This window comes from Geotrypetes seraphini, chromosome 3 (genome assembly GCF_902459505.1).
Source record: "Geotrypetes seraphini chromosome 3, aGeoSer1.1, whole genome shotgun sequence".
Lineage (NCBI taxonomy): Eukaryota > Metazoa > Chordata > Amphibia > Gymnophiona > Dermophiidae > Geotrypetes > Geotrypetes seraphini.
In genome coordinates this window covers 371,830,475-371,843,759 of record NC_047086.1, presented here as the reverse complement: position 1 = coordinate 371,843,759, position 13,285 = coordinate 371,830,475, and the positions used below count along the sequence as shown (strand labels likewise).

At 43.8% G+C, this 13,285-nt stretch overlaps 1 protein-coding gene across 1 annotated transcript in view; it reads left to right on the top strand.

Moving 5' to 3' along the window:
* The first annotated feature begins 363 nt into the window (after positions 1–363).
* The window catches only part of ZNF318 (zinc finger protein 318), a 71,077-nt gene continuing 58,155 nt past the window's right edge, over positions 364–13,285 (top strand). The window contains exon 1 of the mRNA XM_033937235.1: positions 364–724. Within this exon, the coding sequence (XP_033793126.1) occupies positions 473–724 (252 nt within the window). The 5' untranslated portion in view covers positions 364–472. The remainder of the gene's footprint in view (positions 725–13,285) is intronic.

Here is a 13,285-nt window from a genome sequence, read left to right as displayed (position 1 = left end):
AATAAATTTCTTTTACTTTCTTCACGCCTCTGACTTTGTGTGTCCAAGTGACCTTTCAGTATATTTATCAACTGTTTATTTATTGAACTTGTGGAGGAATTTTTAACTCTCTAGTTCTTAGCCAACTGATCTTTTTCACTTATTTTAATTATATTATCTGTCACTTGTTTACTGTAGGTTGGTGCGTTCTGTAACTGTACATATTGATTGGAATTTTTTTAATGCATGGATTGGTGAGTGGAGCCCCCACACCTAACCGACATTTTCTGCCACTGGAAGAGAAAGAAAAGATGGCGGCGGAGTTGCGTCCTAGTCAGTCACGTGGAAAGCTGCAACCTATGGAGTGCGCCGGGACGGAGCGTGGCATCGCACGGCGGAGGGCGCGCACGCGCAGTGGCTGGTCTTGGCTGCTGACGGTTTGGGTAGCGGCCTTGGGATTACAGCCTTCGCGTACGTCGCTTTTCTCGGCATTATGTACCGGGTGCGCTTAGGCCGCCCGCGGGATCGGTCCTTGGGTCCCAGCGGTCGGCGCTCCCCGGACTTGTCTCCCGTCAGGTCCGGAAGTCGGCGCTCTCCGGCCGGGTCTCCCGTTAGAGACTCGCGGGGCCGGGAGAGGGAGCGGGAACGCGAACGGGATCGTGAGCAGCCGCGGCGACGACGCTCCCCCTCCAGGCCCCGGACTCGAATCGACTCCCCTGTCCACAGCGGAACATCAGGAGGGAGGGTAAGAATCAGAAGAGGTTGCTAGCGAAGTGGCATTCTACTGTCAGCTTAGCCCTCTAGATCTCTTTCTCTCGCTCTTTTTTTTTTTTTTATCTCTGTCCTCATTCGTCACACCTCAGAGATTATTTTTTCACACTTTAACCCAGTGGTCTCAAACTCGCGGCCCGCTAGGTATTATTTTGTGGCCCTCGGTATGTTTATCATAATCACAAAAGTAAAATAAAACAGTTTCTCGATCATATGTCTCTTTAGCTATAAATCACAATATTATTATTAAGACTTAGCCAAAAGGAAAGATATGTAAACGACAAAGAGTTTTACCTCATGCAAAATTGTAATTTCTTTAATAACACATTAACTTTTTTTTTCTGAGCCCTCCAAGTACCCACAAATCCAAAATGTGGCCCTGTAAAGGGTTTGAGTTTGAGACCACCTCTTTAACCCTTATGGCTGTGTTGCCCCTTTTTGATTCTTATCTTCCTTCAATTCCCCAATCTACCTTTAGGTTATTCCAAAAACGCAACTCCCCAACAATGGCCATTGACTCCTTTCTGCCTTACAAATGATTATGCCCCCCAGCAGTCTGTTTATTCTCCTTCCCCCCAGCAGTCTGTTTATACCCTACCTATCCCTGCTGCCTTGTACATGTCATCTCTTTTTATCTTTCCCCATCTAGGGACCATTTGATAGCCTGCTTTGAGATAAGACCAAAAGTACAGAAGGATCACTCAAAAGTCAGGATCTTGGATTTCAAGGTTTAGGTCTGTGGGGATCAAGTGCAGCCTGCTAGGCAGTGGTGATGGGGGGGGAGGGACATAGCCTCATAGGGCCTGATTTAAATTTCAATGCAGCTCCTTGGGGCAAGTTAGTTAAGTCTCCATTTCTTTAGGTACAAACATAGTAAATGACGGCAGATAAAGCCTGAATGATTCATCCAGTCTGTCCAACATAAATTCTAAGTTTTAGTGCTTCTGCACCAGGGCTGTGGAGTTGGAGTCAAGGAGTCGGAGACAATTTTCAGTACCTGGAGTCGTGGGTACCAGAAACTGATGGGTTGGAGTCGAAGGATATATCTACAGAATCCACAGCCCTGTTCTGCGCCTGTTTATTTTTTTTGTATTTTAACAGTGGGCTACAAAATTATATCTTTGAGTGAATACAAGATATATATGAACCTTAGTATTTTGTACCATGATTTACATTTATCAAAATCTGTGAACCTATTATGAAATTGTGACTTCATGTCAACCAAATAGTTCTGCAATGCTGCAAAAATATGAGATAGGTGAAAATTATTAGGATTTGACACATGCCTTTTTTGGGTTGATAGTAGAGATTTCCATGTCTGTGGGTAACTGGTGATTAAGACCATGTGGGTCACTCTGAGCTGACTCCCCCCCCCCAATTTCCAAACAGCAGTCGATGCTCAAACTGCCTCCCATACAAATGAGTTTCACAGAGTTCTGCCATGATCCTACCCCACCAGTCGGAAAACTGACTGACACATGTGAGAGTCAGTAGGGGAATCCCAAATATCTGAACTGCAGGGAAAGCCTCCTGCCGCTCAGCTGTTCAGGGCAGGAAGCCTTTTTTTTCTCTTGGGATTTGTTTGTTTTTTTTTACACAAATGTGCATGTGTTACGCACAATACCTGTCACCATTAAAAAAAAAGTTGTGATGCTTACCCCCATGACAGCTGCAAGCCCTTCTGATGACAGCCACTGCACATCCCTGATGATGGCAACAGCCCCCTGAAAAATAAGAGCAACAAGAGGGATGCCCATTCCCTCCTGCCTCAGCAACCCAGACATTTTAGTGCATTCGGGCCACCTGGACCTGCTTCCCACTTCCCCTCAACACAAAGGCCCCCCTCCCACCACCCCACCAACAAGTCCCTCAAAAAAGGCCTTGGTGGGTGTCAGGTCAGAACCCCTCCCCAGCTCAAGCACAACCCCCCCACCTCATCTTTGAAATCCAGCAAGAGAAATGCCGCTTCCTTTTGCCAGCTGACCCACCTCTTCAGAATTGTGGGCCTTTCGCTTCCTAGTGCATCCTGGGATGCACCAGGGAGGGGTCTAAGGCCCTGATTGATCCAGATACCTAAGGCTACTCCTATGGAAGGTATCTGGAGGTTGTGTGTGTGTGTTTGAGCTGGGGGGAGGGGAGTTCTGACCTGACTCTCCCCCAGTCCAATAGACTTCCAGGGCCTTCTTTTGGGGACTTGATGGTGGGAGGAGGGCCATCGCGGTCATTGGGGAGTGCGGTGGCTGTTGGCAACAATCATCGGTGCCTGCAGGGACCGAACCACTTTTTAAAAATTGGGAAAGGTAGTGTGTGTATGTGTGTGTGCAACACATGCACAACATCAGTGCCCATTTAAAAAATATAGCACACCTGTCAGTAAATTTTCAATAAAATATCCCTGTGAATACATCTCTGTCCCCCTATTTGTTTACTTGTTAACACAGCTACTGACAGGTACTGTACCTGTCAGATTTTTTTAGTGTCATTTGAGATAATTGCTAAATTTAGTGCATGGCGAAGCGATGTGAAGGCATCAATCGGTGGACTAGTTTTAATATTAATGACCTCTTACCAATTGTGCCAATATTAATGACCTCAGGTCGTTTGCATGGCAGTCGGAGAATCTACGAATACTCTTATATTTGTATGCATGTATTTATTTAATTAGTTTTCTATCCCATCTATTATCTTTCCTTGCATCTTATGCTGTCTATTAAAGTTTTAATATTGTAATGTAGAATACATTGCTATACTTTGTATTATTTGAATATTTTTATTGCTGTAATTGTCTATTTCTTATGCTTGACTTCCTCTTGCTGTACATCTTTTTGAGTAAATTTATTCAGAAAAGTGTTAAAAAACCCTAGCAAATAACAGAATAAAAGAACAATATGGTTTTCAAAAAAAGTGACCAAAAGCTATGGCATATTGTTGCTCATAAAGGGGAGGATAGGAAAGAATATCTGGAAAGGTTGAAATAATTGGGAAACTGTCAGAATGTCAGCAATGGAAGAAAAGATGGGGTGGTAAAGCAAAACAACCAAAATTTTGTCAGGAATATCAATGAAGAGGATGTGGAGAGGATGCAAAAAGAGGAGATGAGACTTTTTTCAGGTATATTGGAGAAGGGAGAAAGACTAGGAATGGAATTGTGAGACTAAAAGATGCTGAGAATGGAGAATGATGGGGGGGAAAAATTGTCCCCATCCCCACGGACTCTGATTCTATCCACATAAGTCTTGAATAGCTATTTTATATTGAAATAATTTTATTAAAGTATAAAAAGGAACACTATGCTGTACAACTGTCATTTTCCAGTGCAATAGGTGAGACGGGTAAGCAATTCCGGTCCTCGAGAGCCACAGGCAGGTCAGGTTTTCAGGATATCCATAATAAATATATATGAGATGGATTTGCATGCACTGCCTCCTTGAGATGCCAATCTATCTCATGCATATTTATTGTGAATATCCTGAAAACCTGACCTACCTGTGGCTCTCGAGGACTGGAATTGCCTACCCCTGTTCTAGACAATAGAGTTATTTCCCCATACTCACATGCTCTGCAGAAGGAATTCACTCCGGATTTTTCACTCTGCCTATGTAGTACTTAACTGATCGGTTTAGCGCCTTCTACAGTTTTTCCTTGTGCACGCATGTCTGCAGCTATGTGTGTTCTGCTCTCCCCATTTTGTTGTTTTAAATTAAATGTAGTTTAGTCTTCTTTGTGGGTATTTTCACGTTTGAAGCAAATTTGGAGCTCTGCTGCTTGAGACTTCGGTCTGTAGCTGACAGGCCAATCCCTTTGGGGTACCTGTTAGCCAGTCTACATAGCTTTCTTTGGAGCTCAGGGCCGTCTCTGAAGTAGTCTTATCTTCTGTTAAGCATGGATCGAGTGCAGACCTTTAGGCATGTTTAACCCTTTCAGGACCAAGGGACATATTTGTCCCATAACTTTAAAATCCTATAAATTTTGATTGGGATAGTCTACAGTTCTAAATTTGATATGTACGGATTCCATATGATACTGCCTTTATGTAAACAAACTGGTTCCGACATTCATTCATTAGAGTCGTTGCTAGATTGACGAGAAGATTCACTTGCCACACTGTCCATAAGCCAGAAGTGTGATTTTTTAAAATAAAAATAATGATATTTCACAAAAAAAATCAATTTTTTGGCATCTGCAAGCCCTTTTTACCATAAAAATGTCGTCAAAACCACAAAAATTGGCCTACGATCCTTATGGTCCTGAAAGGGTTAAGGGGCTCAGCAGTGTTCCACAGCGTGCTGGCTGCATTTTCACACCTCTGCCCGTCCTGGTGTGCATCCAGTGGTCCACTAGGGTGGAGGCATAGTCAGACAGTGGAGTCTGACTGGCAGCCTGAAGATCAGCTTTGTGAGAGCATTCCAAGCATTGTGGCAGTGAATTCTTATACAGCTACTGAGTAAGAGCTGTGAGCAAGTGGATTCCAGTGTATCAAGTCACAGTGAGTACAAGGAACTGATAGCTTGTGAGAGATTTCAGGGAGATTTAAAAAAATGAGGTTTTCTGAGTTTCTGCATGTTCCCCCTCCTGAAAAATCCTAAAATCACCATTTTTGGACTTTGGGAAGTGTGAAAAATACTGTATTTTTGGCGCAAATTTGATGCTGGCAGCCATCTTGGATTTTTAGCAATCTTATTTTCTTCTCCCTGCTTATTCAAAACTACGATTTTTGCCTAGAAAACTGTTGGGATGGAGTGCTCAGGGTCTCATGTGAATTCATGCCAGGATTGCACAAATTTAGCACTTTTAGAGCATCCTTGAGCCACGTGGCGCAGATGGGGGTGCTGTAGTGACCGACTTAGCTTTCCCTCCACAGAAGCAGGTGATCAGACACTCAGCCAGCCCTTCAGGGTGGCCTCCATTACTTTCTAGGGTTGCCACAGTTAATTCTTTGGTCAGCGTGGTTGCAGATTCTCCGCAGTCCTAAGACATGCGAATTTAAGTCATCTAAGGGTGACTCCATACCCAGGAGCTGGATACCTTCTCTAAAATCATGAGGTTTTGTACAAAAAAAAAAAAGCATGTTCTTCTCCTGAGTAGTCTCCGTTCCCTCCCAGGGCATTTTTGAGTGGCATGGTGCCTTTGGGCAAGTCCTTGTCTCCGCCTGATTTGGCTGTTGATCTGCCTGCTCCTGATTTGGGGGATGCGACTGCTGATCTTGACTTCTCTGATTCCTTGTTTGACAGTGCAGCCCTTCCCAGATCGGGGTATCTGGGGGCTCCAGATCCTGGTAATGATCCTGCTGACCTGTGCTTAATCAAGTTTGCAGCTCTGCCTGTTCTTATTACTGCATCTTTGCAGGAATTGAGCTTCGCCACTCAGTCGGCTCTGTCCAGGATTTGTAGTGGATGCTCGCATTCTGCAACCTTTCCCTGGCATCCGGATATGAGTTTTATGGTCTCTGAGCAGTTTGACTCTCCAGAAGGTACTTTGAAGAGTGCTAGAGCTATGTATCCCCCCACTCTGTATCCCCTGGTGCAGGAGTGTCAGCAGATTTTGGGGCAGCCCAAGGTGGATTCCTTGGTGGCACAAGTGACTAGAAACATAGAAAATGACTGCAGAAAAGGGCCACGGCCCATCTAGAGTGCCCACACTAATGGCTCACCCCCTAACTACCTCCATGAAGAGATCCCACATGCCAATCCCATCTTTTCTTAAAATCTGGCACGCTGCTGGCCTCAATTACCTGTTGTGGAAGATTATTCCAGCGGTCAACCACCCTTTCGGTGAAGAAATATTTTCTGGTGTCGCCATGAAATTTCCCACCCCTGATTTTCAACGGATGCACTCTTGTTGCCGTGGATCCTTTAAGGAAAAAGAGATCCTCTTCCACCTCGATACAGCCCATGACATATTTGAACGTCTCGATCATGTCTCCCCTCTCTCTGCGTTCCTCGAGTGAGTACAGCTGCAACTTACCCAGTCGTTCCTCATACGGGAGATCCTTGAGTCCTGAGACCATCCTGGTGGCCATTCGCTGAACCGACTCAACTCTCCGCACATCTTTTTGATAATGCGGCCTCCAGAATTGTACACAGTATTCCAGATGGGGTCTCACCTTGGATCTGTATAACGGCATTATGACCTAGATTTGTCTAGCCCTGGATGAAGCTTTCTCCACTTGATTGGCAGTCTTCATGTCTTCGTTAATAATCATCCCCCAAGTCACGTTCTGCTACAGTCCTTGCTAGGATCTCACCATTTAGGGTGTAAGTCTTGCATGGATTTTTGCCGCCAGTGTGCATGACCTTGGCATTGAAACTTAGTTGCCAAGTCTTTGACCAATGCTCCAGCAGGAGTTGATCCTGTGTCATACTGTCTGGCATTGAGCTTTTGTCGGGCACTGTGCTTTCATCTGTTGTGCGGTTGCCTACTATGTTGCATAGTTTGGCATCATCGGCGAATAATGTAATTTTACCTTGAAGCCCCTCAGCCAAGTCTCTTACGAAGATGTTAAATAGGATCGGAGAGGGTACCGTTTACCACTACCCTCTGAAGTCTACCTCTAAGCCAGTCCCTAACCCATGCGGTTAATATTTCACCCAGTCCCATCTTGCTCAATAACCTGCGGTGTGGGACGCTATCAAATGCTTTGCTGAAGTCCAAGTACACGATAGTCTAAGTGCACCTCTCTTCCCAGTGCAGGAGGTGTTGTGTTGAAAGCTATGCAGGGCCGCCATGTGGCTGTGGTCCTCAGGAAACTTTTTGAATCAGCCAATTTGGGCATCAGAGCTGCTGTGGTGATGTCTTTCGTCACATACGCCTGTCTCTCTCTGCTGTGTATGCTGGAGATGGATGTGGTGGAGCCTCCTCCTCAACTGTTGCTGACTGGGACACTTTATATAGCGGATGCTTTATTTGACCTTTTGATAGTACTGGCAAAGGTGTCAGCATTCTCCCTTTCGGCCCTTCGAATGCTCTGGGTCAGGCAGTGGGCTGGTATTTCCACTTCAGTGGCGATGCTGTCTTTTAAAAGGCAGTTATTGTTTGGCACAGGCCTGGAGGTCCTCATGGATTCGTTAATGAACCATCGCCCACAGTCCCTGCCTGATAGTAGACCCAGACCCTCTGGGGTTTTGGGCATTCTAATTTTCGTGGCTGCAGACAGTATGCACATTCAATGACGCAGAGATTTTCCCAGAGCTCCCGAGGTCAGTCTGCAAGCTACAGGTGTTCCTTCTCTGTACCTTTGCAGCAGAAATTCCAACCTCGATTGGGGATGCTTAAAGACACCAATGGAAAATTGAATGATCCAGAAAGCATTAAAAAGAGATGGAAAGAATATAGAAAAAATTTATACAAAAAAGGAAATGAGGCTAACATTGAAGTTTCAAGTTTTATTTATTTGTTCTAACATTTATCAATATTTCTAAGCGATGTACATCAATAAAAGTGGGAGGCACGATCAAATACATACAATTAACTCTGACAGTACTAGACTAACTCAACGAAGAGAAGTGGGAGGAACTACAATATTTATTGTACAGGAAGACATTTAAGGATTGAACAAAAGGTAGGGGTATATAAAAGCAAAGAAAAATACTAAAAGTTTCACTGATCGAGAAAAAGAACTTATAATATTGGCTGTACTCTAATCATAGATATCAAAAGCGTCCTTTGAGAGCTTTTTATGGAACCTTTAAATCTATCTAATATAGTCTCTTGTCTGAGGTTAGGTAAGGAGTTTCAAAGTTGGGGGGCGGTAACTAAAAAAAATCTTTGTCTGTCTTGTATTGATAACCTTCAAGGAGGGGATGGATAAGAGGTGTTCATTTAATCTCAGCGTCCTTGATGGAGTGTAAGGTAGGAAAGACAGCGATTTTGTACATAATTCTGTACATGATTGGGAGCCAGCGAGCATTTTTCAGAAGGGGGGTAATGTGATCAAACATTTTAGAATTTGTAATAATTTTTATTGCTGTATTTTGGATTATTTGTAAGTGTCTGATTTCTTTTTGTGTAATGCATTTATATAAAGACTTCTGTGACGGTGTGAATAAACATGTGGATAATGGTGAGCCGGTTGATATAGTGTATCTAGATTTTCAGAAAGCTTTTGATAAAATTCCTCACGAGAGGTTCCTGAGAAAATTAAAGTGTCATGGGATAGGTGGCAAAGTTCAGTTGTGGATTAGGAATTGGTTATCGGATAGAAAACAGAGGATAGGATTGAATGGTCATTTTTCTCAATGGAGCAGAGTGCCGCAGGGGTCTGTACTGGGACCAGTGCTATTTAACTTATTTATAAATGATCTGGAAATTGGAACAAGTGAGGTGATTAAATTTGCAGATGACACTAAACTGTTCAAAGTTGTTAAAACGCATGCGGATTGTGAAAAATTGCAGGCAGACCTTAGGAAATTGGAAGACTGGGCTTCCAAATGGCAGATGAAATTTAATGTGGGCAAATGCAAAGTGATGCACATTGGGAAGAATAACGTGAATCACAGTTACTGGATGCTAGGGTCCACCTTGGGGTTAGCGCCCAAGAAAAGGATCTGGGTATTATCGTAGACAATACAATGAAACCTTTCACCCAATGTGCAGCGGCGGCCAATAAAGCAAACAGGAAGCTAGGAATTATTAAAAAAGGGATGGTTAACAAGACTAAGAATACTATAATGCCCCTGTATCGCTCCATGGTGCAACCTCATCTGGAGTATTGCATTTAATTCTGGTCTCCTTATCTCAAGAAAGATAGTGACGCCAGAAAAGGTTCAAAGAAAAGCGACCAAGATGATGAAGGGGATGGAACTCCTCTTGTATGAGGAAAGACTAAAATGGTTAGGGCTCTTCAGCTTGGAAAAGAGAAGGCTGAGGAGAGAGATGATTGAAGTCTACAAAATCCTGAGTGGAGTAGAACGAGTACAAGTGGATCGATTTTTCACTCCGTCAAAAATTACAAAGGCTAGGGGGACACTCGTAGTTACAGGGAAACACTTTTAAAACCAATAAGAGGGAAATATTTTTCACTCAGAATAGTTAAGCTCTGGAACGCATTGTCAGAGGTTGTGGTAAGAGCGGATAGCGTAGCTGGTTTTAAGAAAGGTTTGAACAAGTTCCTAGAGGAAAAGTCCATTGTTATTGACAAAGACCGGGGGGGGGGGGGGGTCACTGCTTGCCCTGGATTGGTAGCATTGAATATTGCTACTCCTTGGATTTTGGCCAGATACTATGACCTGGATTGGCCACGGGCTACTGGGTTTGATGGACCATTAGCCTGACCCAGTAAGGCTATTCTTATGTTCTTAATCCAATTTCAAGATTACAAGAGAGTGGATGAGAACGTTTAGAGCTGCTAGGTAAAGGAACTTAGTCAATGGTCTTATCATGTGCAGTTTGTAAAAACAATTCTTAACAGTGCTGATATGCTCATGATAATTTAGTTTCTGATTGAGAATTAGTCCTAGATTTTAATAGAATTGACCATTTTTAACAGGGTCTTGTTGAGCTGAATGAGAGTGGGTAGAGAAAGACCTTCTTTTCAGGGAAAGAGTATAGTTTTTCTTTGGCTATGTATAGAGCCAGCATATTATCCCTGAGCCAGTCATAAATTTGTTCTAACTTCTGGTTGATGCTTGCTAATTATATAGTTGGGATTATTAACGTCAATAAGGTAAATAAGTTGTATGTCGTCTGCTTAAGCAAATACAGAGAATTCAGTTGATTAGATGAATGTCAGTAGTGGTGCCAAGAAAATATTGAAAAGGAGCAGAGACGGTATGGAACCTTGAGGAATTCCTATAGGTATTAGAGTATATAACAGAAGAGGAGTTATTGGGGAAATTAAACTGGAAATTTACACCAAAGAAGAACCAAATATATTAAAAGAAGAAGTCATAGCACAAGTAACCTGGTATCGATGGTATTCCAATCGAATTAAAGGCTCAGAAGGTACTATCATGACTCTCATTTGACTGTCAACAGATTTGGAAGGAAAAAACATGGTCAACCTTGTGAGACTGAGCCCCCACAAGACAGATTCTAGAAGTCTCGGCAGCCATTTTCAGCACCAAGAGAGCACGGGCAGGAGCGAGTGAGAATTGCTCCTGCCCCAATGCCTCATTAGATCACCAGGGAAGCATGGTATGCTTGGGGGGTCCTACCCACTGGGTCCAGGAGGGGTATGGGCTGTGCCTCCAGGGTGGGGTAAAGAGGTATGGAGGGGTGCGCTGACAGGTACAGTATTTTTCGCTCCATAGGATGCACTTTTTTCCCCAAAAAAGTGGGTGGGAAAAAAGGGTGCATCCTTTGGAGCGAATACAACCCTCCCCCCTTGCGGCCGTTATCTTATTTTGACTGCTGCCGCTGGGCTCTGCTCCTGCCCGCATAAGAAGAGGAAAGGAAAGGCCAGGCAGGTGCAGAGATTGCACGCCGCCTGCCCAGAAGCCTTATCCCTGACGTCAGTGGCTGGTCTGGACCTTTAGTCTGACGTCAGAATTGACGTCGGAGGTAAGACTAATGGGCTGGTGACATGCAATCGCTGCACCCACCTGGCCTTTCCCAGCAATTCGCTTGGTGCTGATTCCCTCGACCCATTGCTGAGCCAGGAGTCCAAACCCCTGCCGTTGCTGCTTCGTTGATGTATCCTCACAGCGGCAGCAGCAGGACGTAATTGAATTCAGCAGGCAGGCAAGCTGGGGGGGGGGGGCAGAAGAGGACAAAGGCTGGAAAGCAGTAAGGGAAACATAGGTAGGGAGGAAGGAATACTGGTAATTGTTGGGCCTGAGTTGGGGGGGGGGGGAGAGGACAAAGGCTGGAAGGCAGTGAGGGAAACATAGGAGGAAGGGATATCGTTAATTGTTGGGCTTGAGTGTGGGGGGGAAGAGTACAAAGGCTGGAAGAAAGTGAGAGGAACATAGGAGGAAGGAAGGGACAATTGTTGGGCCTGAGGAAGGAAAGAAAGAAAGAAATCACCAGACAACGGGGGTGGGGGTGGGAGGAAGAGGACAAAGGCTGGAAGGCAGTAAGGGGAATATAGGAGGAAGGAAGGAAGGGACAATTGTTGGGCCTGAGTAAGGAAACAAAGAAATCACCAGACAACCAAAGGTAGGAGAAATAATTTTATTTTCAATTTAGTGATCTAAATATGTCGGTTTTGAGAATTTATATCTGCTGTCTATATTTTGCACTCTATTTTTCTATAGTTGTTACTGAGATGACATTGCATATTTTAAAAAGTCATCTGCCTTGACATCTGTGCCCTGTCCCTGCTTACCACTAGACCACCAGAGGGGGGACAGAGTACAAAGCTTGGCAGAGAGGGGGGACAGGGTGCAGAGCCTGGCAAGGAGTGTGGGGTTGGGTGCAGAGCCTGGCAGGGAGAATTTGGTTCAGAATGTTTTTTTTCTTGTTTTCCTCCTCTACATTTAGGGTGTGTCTTATGGAGCGAAAAATACGGTAAATTGCTAGGTCCGGGGACTGATGGTGGGGGAACTGCCAGTTCTGGATGGAGAAGAGATACTACTGGATGGGTAGATTTAAATATAAACCAAGATCCGCATTTTTAAACCATTTTTTTGGCCTTCAAATCTCAATTTATATTTGAATATATAAGGTAAATCTTTTTTTATTGAAGATATTAAAAAAACTTAAACTAAACAAGATCCCAATTTTCTTTGACTCTCTAAAACAAACCAAATCTAAACTTAACCTGTCCCCTCAATTTATTATTGTTATATGCATTGAATATATTTGATATTGCGTTCATATCAAAATTTCAATAAACTTGAAACTTGATAAGAACATAAGAATTGCCATCTCCGGATCAGACCCTGGGTCCATCAAGTCTGGTGATCTGCACACGTGGAGGCCCCGCCAGGTGTACCCTGGCATAGTTTTAGTCCCCATATCACTGTATGCTTCTCAAGGGAGATGTGCATCTAATTTACCCTTACCCATATCACTATGCCATTCTTAAGGAGATGTGCATCTAGTTTACCCTTAAATCCTAGAATGGTGGATTCTGCAATTACTTCCTCTGGGAGAGCATTCCAGGTGTCCACCACTCGCTGCGTGAAACAGAACTTCCTGATATTCGTCCTGGACCTGTCCCCCTCCCCCCCTTAGCTTCAGTCTATGTCCTCTTGTCCATGTCACACTGGATATTGTAAATAACTGCTTTTCCTGCTCCATTTTGTCGAATCCTTTCAGTATTTTGAAAGTCTCGATCAGATCCCCTCGCAGTCTCCTCAAGGGAGAATGCAATTCATTAAATCTTTGTATAAAGATATACAGCAACAACAACATGAAACAATAAGGAAAATATATTTAGTGTAATTCATCTGCATTCCAACTTGTACAAAGTTTCCACATTACAAAGCAACAGAGAACTGTGTGAATCCTACACCTGAGGAAAGTAACCTTATTTTGATAGTATTCCATTTTACAGCTTTTCCCCTTCCCATTGTCCTACATTCTTTACCTAGTCCTGTTCCCACCCCAACCTACTCTCCTTAAGTTGTCTGGTCATGTTAATTTTCCATGCATG